This window comes from Trichechus manatus, unplaced genomic scaffold, assembly GCF_000243295.1.
Source record: "Trichechus manatus latirostris isolate Lorelei unplaced genomic scaffold, TriManLat1.0 scaffold00001, whole genome shotgun sequence".
NCBI lineage: Eukaryota > Metazoa > Chordata > Mammalia > Sirenia > Trichechidae > Trichechus > Trichechus manatus.
Window position 1 is genome coordinate 13,047,192 of NW_004443937.1, and position 16,481 is coordinate 13,063,672.

Consider the following 16,481-nt stretch of genomic DNA (forward strand, 5'->3'; position numbering starts at 1 on the left):
TGTGGACAGCACACAGTTTGTTGATCCACTCCCCTTTTGATGAGCATCTAGGTTGTTGCAAGTTTCTTCTGCATGATCAACACTGCAGTACCCCTTCTTGCCCGTCAGTGCCGGAGTCTCTCCCAGGTTCATGCTACAGTGTGCGGGTAGGCTGTGGGTGAGTGTATCCTTAGTTGTCTTAGACATTGACGAATTGCTTTCTAGCATGGCTACCAGGTTCCCCCGCCACTGGCGTGTCCGAGAGGGCCCCTTTCTTATTTCTCACATCCCTGACACTCAGTACATAAAAACCAAAAAACCAAACCCGTTGCCGTTGAGTTGATTCCGACTCATAGCAACCCTATGAGACAGAGTAGAACTGCTCCATATGGTTTCCAAGGAGCAGCTGGTGGATTTGAACTGCCGACATTTTGGTCAGCAGCTGAGCTCTTACCCACTACACCACCAGGGCTCCCTGAGTATTGACAGACACATAAATACTTGTCATTCTGCTGGGTGTCAATAAAACGTCATCCTTGTTTTAATCCACCCCATTGTTTTAAGTGGCTACATAGTATTCTACAGAAGGGGAGTAATTTAGCCAGTCCCCCAGAGATTTGCTTGGAGATTAATTATTTTTTATTTTATTTTTCCAAATAATGCAGCAACAGACGTCATCATAGGCATCTCTCTGCACATAGCTGAGTGTCTGCAGACAGAGTCCTAGAAGTAGATGACTAGGCTCCAGGGAATACCTCCCACACTCGGCTGCTGTCCCAGTTTATACCCTGACTGGGGATTCGAGGGCCTGGCTCCCTGCATCCTTGCCAACACTCTGTCTTCAATTTTTGTCAATTTGATGGCAAAAATAGTATCTCAACATTGTTTCAATTTGAATTTCCCTGGACACCAAGGAGGTCAAGCATACTTTCCTACGTTTATCGGTCTTTCTGGTGAATTACCTATTCATAGTCTTTGCCCGTTTTCCCAAGGGATAGTGTCCTTATTTATGAAGACTTTTGCCACGCAAGTTTACTTAAAAATGGCTCTTTCAACCCTTAAAGATTTCTTTCTTAAAAAAAACAAACAAACCAGGGGAGAGCTAGGGGCTCGGAGAGCTGGCCGGCCTCGGGAGAGGCTATCGCCAGGCCTGGGTGTGTCTGCTCCCAGCAAACCCCACTGGTACCATCTCCATCTGCTATTTTTTTGAGAAATGGGGCCAGCAGTGGTCTGGGAAGGGGAGCAAACACGGGGCAGTCCGCCGCCCACTCAGCAGGATTGGAGGGCCTCCGTGTCCGCCTTGGCAACCCAGGTGCCTCCAATCCCACCACCAGCGCTGCCAGCCCTGGCTGACCGAGGGCCTGGGAGGGTCTGATCTCAGCTAAGGATATCCCAGAGAGAACGACAGTGAAGAGGGGGCCTGAGGAGCCCCAGACAAACCCTGCTACCCTCAGGGGATACCAAAGGGGACCTGCTTCCACAGAGTCACATCCCCAGTCCACATCATTTCGCCGGTGGGAGCTGAGACCCAGAGAAGTCAAGCGACTCACCGGAGGTCTCACAGAGGTGGATGGCCAGGCTGGGACCCCATGGCAGGGAAACAGGGCCGCAGTGCCCCATCGCCCCTCCTGCCCCAATCAGCTCAGCTGCTCCCAGCCTAATCAGGGGTTGATTGGAGGGGTGGGCCAGCCGTAGTATATAAGTCAAGGGAGGCTGGCCTGGCTCCACTTCCCACAGGGAAGGGGCGCTGTAGGCCTCACCTGCCTGTCCGATGGCTGCCGGGAGCTATGCTTACAGCGATACCTCGGAGGCCTCCTCAGCGGGGTCGGCGGGGCCATCTGGGTCTGAGAGGCCAGGTGAGCAAGGGGATGCGGCACCTACCTCATCCCTGAGAGCCCATTCCCCGGACTGTCCTGGGCCCTTCCTCCTCCCACCCTCCTCCTCCTCTCCCAGCCCACCCTAGAGGCTGTTGACTTCAACTACCCTTGGGGCAGAGGAGCTGGCGCCACAGGTAGTGAAGCCAGGCTGGGCCTGGGCTGAGGCCGGCCTAGCTCAGGGGAAGAGGGGGAGCAGGGCTGCTCCAGCTGGAGCCCATTTCTTGGCGGGAAGGGAGGCTGGGCTATAGCAGCAGTGCAGCTAATTGGAGGGACTCAAGCAAGGAGCGTTTGAATTTGGGGCTGTATTCCAATTTTCAATCAACAAACAAGGATCTGGGATTCCTCTGGATGTGGGGCCCACCCAGGCGAACCAAACCCAGTTCATTCCCTTGAGTTGCTCCCAGGCTTCTCATTAATATTTGCTATTTGTTATATGGCATGTACTTTAACGGAGGGAATCCTGGCTGGGAGGTCAGGGAAGGCTTCCTGGAGGAGGTAGCCCCTGAAGTCTAGAGAGGCCCCACCCAGGGGGGAGGGGCAGGATAGGGGAAGTGTTCTGAGCATTTGCAAAGGCTTCTTGGGGGTTCCAGGTGCTTGCTGGGGCACAAGCGTGGAGTTGCTCCCTCTGGCTTGGGAAGTCAGGGGAGGTGTTCAAACCAAAGTGCCATTTGGGCCTTGAAGGATGAGTGAGAGATGCCTGGGGGACCAAGGAGAACAGCATCCCAGGCAGAGGAAACAGCATGGGTAAAGGCCCAGAGGCAAGGGCTCTGCAGGAGCATTTGGGGAGCTGCAAGGCTTCCTGCTTGCTAGGGGCAGAGTTGGGGGACAGTGGTGAGAGGCAGGCCAGGGGCCCATGAACTGGGCCTCCAAGCTGTGTTCAGGAGTGACAACTCTTACACTGAGGGCAGTGGGGAGCCACAGAGGGTTTTAAGCAGGGGGGTGAGGGATGTGGGATATGGTGTGGGGGGGGAATGGATTGAAAGGGGAAAGAGACTGGAGCCATAGGAATGGAGAGGGGAGACCAGAACAGAGAAAGAGACCCATGGGAAGGTGTGGAGCAGTTGTGGTTTGGGGGAGAGGGGCTCTTGTTTGGACATCTGTGTGGAGACAGGTTTGAGGGACGTGTGAGTTCTGTTTTGGACATTCAGGAATACAGCAAGCATTTAATAACTGCAGAATGAGGGGCTGAATCCAGCTGTAAGGGCTGGGGTTTAGTAGGAGAGAGAAGACAGGCCTAGGAGGAGCAAGTGTGGGGACATGGGGGTGGTTCCTGTGGGCAGGACATGGATAAGGGGAGCAGGGGATGGGTTGGAGCTGCCTTTCGAGACCAGGCGGGAGAGCCACTCGGGGAACCCCATAACCCTGCAGCTGGGAGGGTTTAGACCCCTTAAAGCTCCCTGTCCCCACTGTACAGATGGGAAGACTGAGGCCTAGAGAAGGGAGTGAAATTCCTGAAGTCCCAGAGTTGACCAAGGTGGGATTCATTCCACCAGCCAACAGGCTTTGACCCCAAAGCAAATCTTCCTGGACACTGGGCTCTTCCTGGCCAGGGCGCAGCTGGGGTTGGATTGAAATTCTTTAGGCCTCTACAATTTCCAGGTGGGTTTATTTTTCTTTTAAATAATATCTTATTGCATTTTCAGTGAGGATTTACACAGCAGTTTAGATTACCATTCAACAATTTCTACACAAGTTGTTCAGTGACATTGGTTACATTCTTCATAATGCATGAACGTTCTCAAAATTTTCGTTCTGGTTGTTCAGTTTCTGTTAACCTAGTTTCTTTGACCCCTTACCTTCTCGTCTTTGTTTTAAAGTAATTGTTGACCATTTGGTCTCGTATGGGTGATTTTTTTAAAGGAGCACAGTACTCACAGGTGATACTCTTTATTTTGTGAGCCAATATGTTTTTAGCTAAAAGGTGATCTTGGTGTCTAGTTTTGATTCAAGGTTTCAAGAGTGTTTCAGGGCAATAGTCTCTGAGTGTCCTCCAGTCTCAATCAGTCCAGTCGTTTTTTTGTTAGGTGCCGTCGAGTCAGTTCCAACTCATAGTGACCGTACGTGCAGTAGAATGAAGCACTGCCCCGTCCTGTGCCATCCTCATGGTCGTTGTTATACTTGGTGCCCGTTGGTGCAGCTACTGTGTTAATCCATCTCGTTGAGGGTCTTCTTCTTTTCACTGACTCTACTTTACCAAGCATGATGTTCTTCTCCAGGGACTGGTCCATCCTGATAACATGTCCAAAGTACGTGAGATGAAGTCTCTCCATCTTTGCTCTAAGGAGCATTCTGGCTGTACTTCTTGCAAGACAGATTTGTTTGTTCTTTTGGCAATCCAAGTTATATTCAGTATTCTTCACCAACACCATACTTCAAAGGCATCAATTCTTCTTCGGTCTTCCTTATTCACTGCCCAGCTTTCCCATGCATAAGAGGTGACTGAAAATACCATCGCTTGGGTCAGGAGCGCCTTAGTCTTCAAGGTGACATCTTTGCTTTTTAACACTTTAAAGAGGTGTTTTGCAGCAGATTTGCCCAATGCAATGTGTCGTATGATTTCTTGACTGCTTCTTCCATCGGTGTTGACTATGGATCCAAGTAAAATGAAATCCTTGACAACTTCAATCTTTTTTCCTTTTTCATGATCTTGCTTATTTATCCAGTTGTGAGAATTTTTGTTTTCTTTATGTTGAGGTGTAATCCATACTGAAGGCTGTAGTCTTTGATCTTCATCAGTAAGTGCTTCAAGTCCTCTTCCCTTATAGCAAGCAAGGTTGTGTCATCTGTATAACACAGGTTGTTAACGAGTCTTCCTCCAGTCCTGATGCCCCGTTGTTCTTCATATAGTCCAGCTTCTTGGATTATTTGCTCAGCATTACAGATTGAATAAGTATGGTGAAAGGATACAATCCTGATGCACACCTTTCCTGACTTTAAACCACACACTATCCCCTTGTTCTGTTCGAACGACAGCTTCTTGATCTATGTACAGGTTCCTCATGAGCACAATTAAGGCAGACTAGGAGAAAGGACCTGGAGGTCTACTTCTGAAAAGAACTAACCAGTGAAAACTTCATGAATAGCAGCAGAACACTGTCTGATACAGTGCCAGAAGATGAGCCCCTCAGGTTGGAAGGCACTCAAAATATGACTGAGAAAGAGCTGCCTCCTCAAAGTAGAATCAACCTTAATGACATGGATGTAGTCAAGCTTTCGGGACCTTCATTTCCTGAAGTGGCACGACACAAAATGAGAAGAAACAGCTGCAAACATCCATTATAATAGGAACGTGGAATGTACAAAGTATGAATCTAGGAAAATTGGAAATCATCCAAAATGAAATAGAAGGCACAAACGTTGCTATCCTAGTGTCTTAGTCATCTAGTGCTGTTACAACAGACATACCACAAGCGGATGGCTTTAACAAAGAGAAATTTATTTCTTCGCAGTAAAGTAGGCTAAAAGTCCAAATTCACGGGGTCAGCTCCAAGGGAAGTCTTTCTCTCTCTGTCAGCCTTCTCATCAATATTCCCCCGGACTAGGAGCTTCTCCGTGCAGGGACCCGGGTCCAAAGGACACGCTCTGCCCCTGGCACTTCTTTCTTGGTGGTGTGAGGTCCCCCTGTCTCTCTGCTCACTTCAATCTTTTATATCTCAAGAGATTGCCTCAGGACACAATCCAATCTTGTAGATTGAGTCCTGCCTTACTAACACCATTGCCGCCCCTCCTCCCTCATTAACGTCATAGAGGCAGGATTTACAACATACAGGAAAATCACACAACACCAGGAAACATGGCCCAGCCAAACTGATACACACATTTTTTGGGGGACATAATTCAATCCACGACACCTAGGCATTAGTGAGCTGAAATGGACTTGTATTGGCCATTCTGAATTGGACAATCACATGGTCTACTATGCTGGGAATGACAAAGAGAAATGGCATAGCACTCATTGTCAAAAAGAACATTTCAAGATCTATCCTGAAGTACAAGGCTGTCAGTGATAGGATAATTAGGATAATATCCATACACCTACAAGGAAGACCAGTTAATACGACTATTATTCAAATTTACGTACCAACCACCAAGGCCAAAGATGAAGAAATTGAATATTTTTACCAACTTCTGCAGTCTGAAATTGATCAAACATGCAATCAGGATGCATTGATAATTACTGGTGATTGGAATGCAAAAGTTGGAAACAAAGAAGAAGGATTGGTAGTTGGAAAACATGGCTTTTGCAATAGAAACGATGCCGAAGATTGCATGATATAATTTTGTAAGACCAATGACTTCTTCACTGCAAATACCTTTTTTCAACAAAATAAACAGTGACTATGCACATGGACCTTGCCACAGGGAATAATGCAGGAATCAAATTGACAACATGTATGGAAAGAGTTGATGGAAAACTCAATATCATCAGTCAGAACAAGGCCATGGGCCGACTGCAGAATAGACCATCAACTGCTCGTATGCAAGTTCAGGTTGAAGCTGAAGAAAATTAGAACACGACTATGAGAGCCAAAGTACAACCTTGAGTATTTCCCACCTGAATTTAGAGACCATCTCAAGAATAGATTTGACCAGTCCAGTAAGTTTGTTTTTATGTTTTTTTAAGGAATTTAGGAGGTTCTGTTCCACATTTTGCTCCCATTCTGTCAGGGTCCATCTATTGTGGCCAGGTGGGTTTATTTTTCTACCTTAATTTTTTTTTTTTTACCCTATTTTGAGCCAATTGATTCCTTTTTGAGTCTTTACATTTTGCAAATTGATCAGAGATCAACATTTTAAAGTCATGTTTAAATCGCCATATTTAAATCATGGTTCACGTTTAAAGCACTTTTATACATCTTACAGTGACTGACAACCTCTCATGCCGTTTCCTCCCTTCCCCTTGATTCTACTCTCTTTTGTAACTTGTTTATAACAGCTTTATAGAGATATAGTTTATATACCATACAATTCACCCTCTTAAAGTGTAAATTCAATGGTTTCTAGCATAGTCATAGAGTTGGGCAACCATCAACGCAATCCATTTTAGAACATTTTCATCAAGGCAAAAAGGAATTTCTTGCCCATTAGCAGTCACTGCCCATTCTCATGTCCCCAGCCCCAGTAATAATCACTTTTTGTCTCTATGGATTTTACTTTGCTGGACATTTCATATAAATGGCATCATAGAATATGTGGCCCTTCTATGTTTGGCTTCTTTCACTCAGTCATCAAGGTCCATCTGTGTTGTAACATGTGTCATTGCTTCATTTCTCCTTATGGCTGAATAATACACCATTGTGTGGATGCACCACACTTTGTTTATCCATTCCTCTGTTGATGGACACTTGGGTTGTTTCCACATTTTGCCTATTGTGAATAGTGCCGCAATGAACACTGGTGAACAAATTGTTGTACAGAGATGTTTTCACTTCTCTTGGGTATATACCTACAGTGGAACTTTTTGGTACCTTTTCATTATAACAACTTTCAAACAGTCACAAAGGTAGACAGAATAGTCTACCACGGACTCATCACCCAGCTTCAACAGTTATCAGCTCACAGCCACTCTTGTTTCACTTCCTGGGTTATTTCCAGGCAAATTCCAGACTTATCATTTCACCTGTAAATATTTCAGTACTTGTCTTTAAATGTAAAAACCCTTAAAAAATGATAGTACTACCATTAGCGCACCTGAAACGATGACTATCCTCCTTCACATCATGGGGTATGCCCAGGGTGCACGTTTACCTGTCGGCCTTTCTTTTGTTTTCCTGATTGGATTGTTCCAATTGTGCTCTGAGACTAAGGAAGGACCCCATGCAGCATTTGGCTGAAAGTCTCTCAAGGATCCTATCTTCTGTCGGCTACACCTCCCTCTTTTTCTCTTCCTTTTGTTTATTTGGAGAAAGCAGGTTATGCGTCTGGGAGAGTTTCTCACGCCTGGGTTTTGCTGATCGCATCCTGTGGTCATCTCACAAAACCCCCCTATTTCCTGAAAAATAGTTATTAGATCTAGAGACTTAGTTGAGTCAGGCTTTTTTTTTTTTTTTTTCAGAATGTTTAATTCTTTAAAAAGAGAGAGAGTCTCAGTGAGCTTAATGGGTATGTGCCAGCCCTACACCTGGCATTGGGGGCCATAGCCCTGTGCTCAGTGGCACCAGCTGGGCATGTGTTTGACCCTTGCGAAGCCCCTTGTCCACTGTGGTGCTGGATGTCCGGCCAGCACCTGATGCATACGTCGCTGGGTCCAGGTCTCTGGCGGGGCTGGGGCATAGCCTGGGTATCTGGTGACGCTCTGCTGTCCGCCCGCAGGCCCGAGCCACGGCGGCGTCCAAGTGCAGCGCCGCAACCCCACGGTGCTGCGTATGGTGCTGGAGGCACTGCAGGCGGGGGAGCAGCGGCAAGGCACCTCAGTGGTGGCCATCAAGCAGTACATCCTGCAGAAGTACCCGACGGTGAGCGTCACCCGGCTGAAGTACCTGCTGAAGCAGGCCCTGGCCAAGGGCATCAGCCGGGGCCTCCTCATCCGGCCCCTCAACTCCAAGGCCAGAGGGGCCACCGGCAGCTTCAAAGTAAGCCCACCAGGCAAGAGGGGTCAAGAGGTTTCAGGACCCTGGTTGGACATTAGTCCTGGCTCCCTCTTTTCTCTCGGCCTTGGCCTTGGCATGTGCTGTGCCAGGAATGCCTCCCTCCTCCTGTCTTCTCACCTTATTCCTCCTGTGGGTCTTAGCTGAAATGCCCTCTCCTCTGGAAAGACTGGTTTTTGTGCCTTGTCTGAGCCCCCATGGTCCCTGTCACCCTGGGGGTATCCATCCTCACCCATGAGATCAGATCAGGGCCATGTCAGCTGGGCTTACTCCCAGAATTCCTCACCACGGATGAGGCAAACCAGACCCTGGCTCTAGAAGGTCATGGAGCTGGAGTTTGTTCCCTGCTCTCTGGCTCCAAACCCAAGACAAGGGTTGACCCTTCCCTGAGCTACCATTTCTTCCCCTTTCAAAGGGGAGGGTCCCAGCATGGTAATGAGGCTTCAAGAGGGTCCTGTCCAGGGCCACTCAGAGCTGAGGGCAGATTTGGGACAAAATCAAACCCCTGCATTGTGGGAAATCTCAGGGATGCATACATGGGGTCTGTCTTGGCAATGGTGCACCCTAGCATCTTGCCCAACGTCTGGAACACAGCCGTTGGTCAGATAGTTGCCATGGAACATTGTGGAACATTCTGAGCCTGCCATGTGCCAGCCCCTGTGGTAACTGATCACAGGAAGTCCCACCCTCATGGAATTCCTGGGCGAGGGTTAGAGCTTGGACACAAGTCATGACAAGGCCAAGTAGGTAGGGCAGGTAAACTCGGAGGCTGTACCCACAGAGTGGGGTCCTCGGGAAGGAGGCTCTCCCTCACCGCATGGGAGAAAGAGAGTATTGATGGAGGACCCAGGATCTGGGGTGGACATTCCACTGATTGATTCATAGCTCTGCCTCTCAGTAGTTGTGTGCCTTTGGCAAGTGACTCATCACCCTCTCTAAGCCTCAGTTTCCCCATCTGTAAAATGGGGTCAATAAGTGGCTCCTTCCATCAGCACAGAGCCTGACCCAGGGCAGGAGATGTTAGAAAGAGGAGGGTGATGCAGAGGGCAGAGGAGGCAAGCGGAGAGGGGCACAGGGGGAGCAAGTGGTAGGGTTAGGCTCTCGGGTCTGTAAACCAGTTAGGAAAGTGGGCTGAAGGAGGAGAGGGGAGTTGAGGCAAGGGAAGTGGGACCACAGGCGTCCGGGAGTTTGGGATACACGTGCAGGTGGGGGTGAGGGTATGGTTTCTGATCTTGGTGGGCACGGAAGCCCTGAGGGTTTGGGGTGGGAGCAGTGATGTCATCAGAGCTGGGCTCTGGAGGGGCAGGGACTGCGTGTTTGCCAGGGGCCCTCTATCCCCTGACGCTCATTCCTCTAGTGATGAGAGGTTTATCTTCCTTGTGGAGATGAGAAAGCCAAGGAGGCCGGGGTGGGAAAGAGACGACTGGACTGCAGCTCGCCGCTGGGAGGGGTGAGGCCTCTGTGAACTCAGAGCCCATGACCCACTGGGCATAGGGGAAAGGGAGAGGCGAGAGTAGGCCAGGCCTTTGTGGAGAGACCGATGGGAGGGTCGAAGGGGATTCATAGATTCAGCATCTTGAAGGATAGTGATGGGGGCAGAAAAGGATTCTGTGTTCACAGTGCACAGTCTGTGCTCCCTAAAGCCTGGCTTTGAGGCTTCGAGATGCAGGCATGAGTTGAGCAACACCTCACTTTTACCAAGCTCGAAGAGCTGCTTAACTGCCCCCCACAGAGAGGAGGGTACCAGCCTGGGGCATCAGCTGATAATCTGTGCCTAAGGTCCCCATTAGCAGACACCCAGTGAGTTGCAAATGTGTATCTTCTCCTCACGCCCTAACCACCTTTTAGCACCTTTCCTGGAATGGGTTCTTCTTCCCCTGAGTCTTACACAGGGTGTTGGGGGGTGAGATGCTCAGAACTTCTGTTCTTGATACCACCCCATTCTCTCCTCCTCCAGTTAGTTTCCAAGAAAAAAAGGATAATCCAGCCCAGAAAGAAGTCCACCATCATGCCCACCCAAAAACCCGGTGAGGCCAAGGAGAAGGGCCCCAAGAACCCCAGCAAGGCAAAGAAGGACCCTCCTCACCCGGGCAAGGTGAAAAAGGTGCCCAAGAAGCCGGGTAAGGTGAAGAAAGTTCCCCCCAAGCCAGACACAGCCAAGGAGAAGACCCCCAAGAAAGGCGGCAAAGCCAAGGCCAAAGTGGCAAAAGTAGGTGAGGCCAAGAAGGTCCCCCCCAAACCAGAGAAGGCCCCAAAGGCCCCTCCTGATGCTGCTGGGCTCAGCGGGAAGTCAACAGTCAAAGGCAGCACCAGCAGCCAAGGTGGGTGTGTGAATGGGTCGAGGAGGGTATGGGATGATGGTCCCAGTCATGGGGGTGGAGGGCAGTCCAGCTTTGGGGAGGGCGTTTCCTAATCTAGTATATGTGCCCAGTGGGCTCAGCTTGACCTGGAGAGACAGAGACTCGTGGTAGCTGGGGTGGGCGAGGTGGGGCAGGAAATGGGGCAGACATTTAAAGGGTTATGGGTGGCAAAGCAGGCACTGGAAACCCAGAGGAGGAGCCTGACTTATCGGAGGCAGGGGTCTGGGAAGCCTTCCTGGAGGAGGTGTCCCAAGCAGGAGAACAACATGTGAGAAAGCCTGGAGAAATAAAGAAGAGGAACTGCAGATAGTTCTGTGTCTGTCTACAGTGTCAGGAGCGGGAGCCAAAGCTGCAGGCTGTGCAGGGCAGGCAGGAAGGAGGCTGGACTTTTATTTGGAGGGCAGTGAGGAGCCACAGAAAGGTTCTATTGTTAGCTGCTGTTGAGTTGGCCCCCAACTCATGACGATCCCATGCACAGTGGAGCAAAACACTGTCCAGTCTGCACCATCCCCACAATCAGTTGTGGGTGGGACTGTTGTGATCTGTAGGATTACCATCCGCTGATTTTCAGAAGCAGATTGCAAGGTCTTTCTCCCTAGCCCATCTTACTCTGAAACCTCCGCTGAAAGCTATTTAGCATCATAGCAACACACAAGCCTTCACTGACAGATGGGTGGTGGCTGTGCATGAGGTGCATTGGCTGGGAATTGAACCCAGTTCTCCCACATGAAAGGCGAGAATTTTACCACGGAACCATTGCTGCCTCGGAGGGGAGAACTGGGGTCAGCGTGATTGTTAAAAGCATGTCCTGGCTGTTAAAAGTGTGTCCTGGTTGCCACGTGGAAGATGGACTGAAGACCTGTTAGAATTCTGGTGTGGATGGGCGGGGAGCAGGGTGCCTGCCCTCATGCTTTGCATGGAGGATGCGATTGTCATCCACAATCTATTTAACCCTCCAACCAGACTATGAGGTCAGTCCTATTGTCCTCAGATTGCAGACTAGTTGGAAAAAGTGTCAGTGAGGCCTGGGACCCTGTGGGGGCCTCTGCCCCTGACCCTCCCTGCCCCACCAGCAGCTCCTCCTGAACAGAGTCCTTCCCTGTAGCCCCTCTTGCAGCAGATGCCGAGGCCCCCAGGAAAGCAAACGCTGGCAGTAAGAGTTCCAAAGCCAAGGCCTCCAAGGTAGGTGCTGCATGACTGCCCTGGTCCACCTGAACAGGCCAGGGCTCTTCCTACTCCCTGCCCCTGGAGGGCTCCGTGGGGGAAAGAGGGTACATTTTACCCACTACAAAGCACAATTCACCTTCTTCTCCTCCCTGGCTCTCCAGCACCGTGGGGTATTACCATCTGTCTTAGTCATCTAGTGCTGCTATAACAGAAATACCACAAGTGGATGGCTTTAACAAAGAAATTTATTCTCTCACAGTCCAGTAGGCTACAAGTCCAAATTCAGGGTGTCAGCTCCAGGCGAAGACTTTCTCTTCTCTGTCAGCTCTGGAGGAAGGTCTCTGTCATCAATTTTCCCTTGGTCTGGGAGCATCTCAGTACAGGAACCTCAGGTCCAAAGGACATGCTCTGCTCCTGGCACTGCTTTCTTGGTGTATGAGGTTCCCACGTCTCTCTGCTCACTTCTCTCTTTTGTATCTCAAAAGAGATTGGCTTAAGACAGTACCTAATCTTGTAGACCTCATCAATATAACTGCCACTAATCCATCTCGTCACATCATAGTGATAGCATTTACAACACATAGGGAAATCACATCAGACGATAAAATGATAGACAATCATACAATACCGGGAATCATGACCTAGCCAAGTTGACAGATATTTTGGGGGACACAGTTCAATCCATGATACCATCTCATTTTTACAAATAAGGAACTGAGGCTCAGAGCAGTGATGTCACTTGTCCAAACCCACCAGAGCTGGGGTTAAACCCTGTACTCATGGGCTCCAAGCTCTGTGCCCAGCCCTGACCCTCTGCTGGTTGGCTTTCTTGTAGGGCAAGAATGGTGCAACTTTCCCAGCAGCAAAGAAGACAGCAGCCACAGCCCAGGCCCCTAAAGGTGCAGCTGCCCAGGGGCCTGGAAAGGAGCCTAAAGCCAAGGCAGCAGCTCCGCCCAAGGGCAAGGGCAGCGGTGGGTCCAAGACAGCCCCTGTGCACCTGGCCAAGAAGACAGAGGCCCCCAAGGGCCCAAGAAGGCCTGGGCTGCCTGCCAAGGCCTCGCTGTCTAAGACGTCTATCAAGAAGGCCAAAGCCGAGAGCTAGAGGCTGGGATAGAAAGGCTGAGATTCACCTTGAGTTTTTATTCCCCCATAAACCGTCACTCTATTTATTTAATTGCAACTTATTTGTCAATAAAGATTTGTTTTCACCTACAAATTGGTGCAGGCAGAGGCTGAGGTCCAAGGATTTGGCCATTCCATCACTCAGTCATTCGTAAACATTCACTGAACAACTGTTTGCCTGGCCAGGGCTCGGGCCCAGGACCAGACAGGGGCTTCTGTTCTGGGGTAGACAGATTGTATGTTTGGTACACAGATCAGACGGCTAGGGGCCTGTGGGATCACTGGAGAAGTGTGTAACCCGGCTACGAGATCTGGGACAGCTGCCTGAAGAAGTCAGCTTTTGATCTTAAAGGATGAGTAGGAGTTGCTGGACAGATGAGGGGAAGGGCATTGCAGGCAGAGGGAATAGCATGGGTGGGGTAGGAAGGTGTGGTTGAAGGAGGGTGATTTGTGGTTTTGAATAGAGCATGGGGGTGGGGTGGCATGAGCCACTGGGTTGTGGGGGTGAGGTGGGAAGGCCTGGGATGGGGGCAGACTAAGGAACATAGACTGGGATACTTGCTCTTGGGGGTAGTGGGGAGCTAGGGGAGGGATGTAGGCCAGGAGTGACTGAAGACTATGTTAAGAAGAGCCCTGTGGCTGTGGAGATGAGGGGCTAGAGGAGCTGAGAGGAGTCAAGGAGACCATTCAGCAACTAGTTTCTGAGCGCCACTGAATGCCAGGCAGTGTCACAGTCACCAAGGAGATGGCCTTCCCAGAGCATCCAGGCCAGAGAAGGAGACAAACAAGCCTAGATGCCAAGTGGCACCTGGGCTGAGAAACAAAGCAGGGCAGAGTCTAGAGAAGGACAGATGGGCTAGCTGCTACTGTAGACAGGCTGGGCAGGGAAGGCCTCTGAGGAGGGGAGTCAGAGCAGGAGCCTGTGTACCTAGGGGAAGAGCATTTTGGCCAGAAGCGCGAGAAACTGCAAAGCCCCTGAAGTGGGAACATGCTTGACAGGGTCAAGGAACTGCAAGGAGGTTCATGTGACTAGACCGCAAGGAGGGAGGAGGACAGTAATGGGAGATGAGGTGGAGGATGCTTTAAAAACATCTGTGACACTACTCCGATCAAGAGGTGGCGTTTGCGTCCCTGCGCCTTGCATCTGGGCTCTGTGATTGCTCCACCAATGGAACACAGTGGAAATGACACTACATCAATTTCTGAACCCACGCTTTAAGAGACTGGCAGCTTCTACTTCCTGTTCTTGGGACACTTGCTCTTGGAATTCAGCCACCATGCTGTAAGGAAGCCCAAGTTAGCCCATGGAGAGGAACTGAGGGCCCTCCATTTTCCACCCCAGCTGAGTGCTCAGTCGGCCACCAGCACTGAGTGCTCCATCTTGGACTTCCAGCCCTAGTTGAATTGCCGCAGTTGACACCACATAGGGCAGAGACAAGCCTTCCCTGCCAGGCCCCACCCCAATTGCAGATTCATGAGCAAACTAAATAATTACTGTTGTTTTATGCCATGAGTACTGGGGTTGTTTGTTATGCAGCAGCAGATACTTGGAACAAGCTCTGCGAGGCTGACCAGGGCTAGACCATGAAGGGCCTTGTAAGCCAAGAGCAGAACTTTGGGTTTTATTTTCAGCAGAGTGACAGCAGCGGACACAAGCAGGAGCAGGGAGGCAGTGGGGAGCTCCTGCAGGAGTGCCAGTCACAGCCTGGTGTCATGGAGGGAGCAGTGGAGGATTCTGGAAAGATCTGGAAGCTGGAGTGGATGGGATTTACTGATGGATTGGGTGTGGCGGGTGCTCGATGGAGAAAGCGCTCACTGATGGGTCCACAGTTTGCGTCTGAACAGCTGTGTGGTTGCACAGTGGCCATGTCCTGAGATGAGAAAGCACCACGGTCAGGAGGCTGCTGAGACGTGGTCCCAGTGAGGCGGCAGCTGAGTCAGGGAGGGCGGGGAGAAAGGGCGGGTCCCTGGGCTGTGCCGACAGTTAAGGCACTCGGCTGCTAACTGAAAGGCTCGAGGTTTGAGTCTACCCGGACACAACTTGAAGAAAGGCTTGGCAATCTACTTCCAAAAATCACCCATAGAAAACCCTGTGGAGCTCATTTCTACTCTGACACACATGGGGTTGCCATGAGTCAGAAATGACTTGACGGCAACTGGTTTTCTGAGGAGGTAAACTGGGGTCACCATGAGTCCCACTGGATGGGACTTGGGAAGGGGGCAAATGGGCACAGAGGGAAACTGAGGCGCCAGCATGAGGTATGAGACTGCTCCATTCCTGCCTCCACTCCTCACCCTGTCACCTTCCCAGAATTCCACACCAGACTGTCTGGCTGCACTGACAGCTTCCCTGGGGTATCTGTAATGTGGCTGCCAGCAGGGCCCCGAGGGTCACTGTGAGCAGATGGTGGGGGCTGGGCTCCTCTGCTCCTTTCAAGGCTCTGTCTGAGGTTGCAAGAGGCACCCCAGGGCAGGCCCTGGGGGCGCGTCACTGGGCATCTTGCCCTGAGTGAGATCATGGGGATGGCATAGGACCGGCAGTGTTTTGTTGTGTTGGACATGGGGTGGCCATGAGTTGGGGGCCAACTCAACAGCTGCTCACAACAATATGGCAGAGGGGGAGACCTTGGGTAAGTCACCTCCCCTGTCTGCAACTGCTTCTCCACTTTTGAAAGGGGGTTAGCTGGTACAAATGATTCAGCACTCAGCTGCTAACTGAAAGGTTTGAGGTTTGAGTCTACCCAGACACATCTTGGCAACCTACTTCCAAAAAATCAGCCACGGAAAACCCTATGGAGCTTAAGCTCAGGACTCTATGCCAAGGGTCCTCACTCTTCCGTGACCCTTAGGCAAAGGGAAGGGAATCCCGAGGCCTGTGGCTGCAAGACATGGATTGCGGATTGTTCACAGAAGTTGGCCACCGTCTGCACCAAGAAATGCCTCCCAAACTAGAGATTTTCTCCGTTTGCAAATGTGTTTCTAAACTTCAAGAAGGAATTGCATGCTAATCAGGCATTAAAACAGGCTGTGGAATATTTAATGACATAGAAAGATGTTGCTGACATATTGTTGCACAGGGGAGAAAAGCAGGTTTCAAAATGGTGTGTACACTCTGATCCCAAATTTTACTCCCCAACACCCCCCAACCCATCATGCAAGACATTATTTGGAAGGGGGGGGGTCCTCGAAAATACCAGCCATGGTGGGGTTAGGGTAGCTTTTGTTTTCTTCCTGCTTTTCTGTACTTCCTGACATCTCTCCAGGAAGCATGTATTTATTCTAGAATCCCACCAAAAAAAAAAAAAGAAACCCTATCAAACGTGACAACTTAAATTAGAAAATCTGCTTAATAAAAAGGAATCAATGCTCAGAATAGAAAATGTGAAAGA

General features: G+C 50.2%; 1 protein-coding gene across 1 annotated transcript; it reads left to right on the forward strand.

Annotated features, from left to right (window-relative positions):
* Positions 1–1,750: 1,750 nt before the first annotated feature.
* On the forward strand, positions 1,751–13,072 carry LOC101349328 (histone H1oo). The gene is made up of 5 exons (XM_004368673.1): positions 1,751–1,835; positions 8,169–8,428; positions 10,401–10,764; positions 11,921–11,985; positions 12,806–13,072. Exons 1-5 carry the CDS (start codon positions 1,751–1,753, stop codon positions 13,070–13,072), a joined length of 1,041 nt encoding a protein of 346 aa, XP_004368730.1.
* Positions 13,073–16,481: the final 3,409 nt, after the last annotated feature.

Excerpts from the sequence above, each read along its gene's own strand:
- LOC101349328 (XM_004368673.1), top strand. The coding sequence starts at position 1,751 with ATGGCTGCCGGGAGCTATGCTTACAGCGATACCTCGGAGGCCTCCTCA. Across the intron at positions 1,836-8,168 it reads ATCTGGGTCTGAGAGGCCAG|GCCCGAGCCACGGCGGCGTC; the intron begins GTGAGCAAGGGG and ends GTCCGCCCGCAG. Across the intron at positions 10,765-11,920 it reads AGGCAGCACCAGCAGCCAAG|CAGATGCCGAGGCCCCCAGG; the intron begins GTGGGTGTGTGA and ends CCCCTCTTGCAG.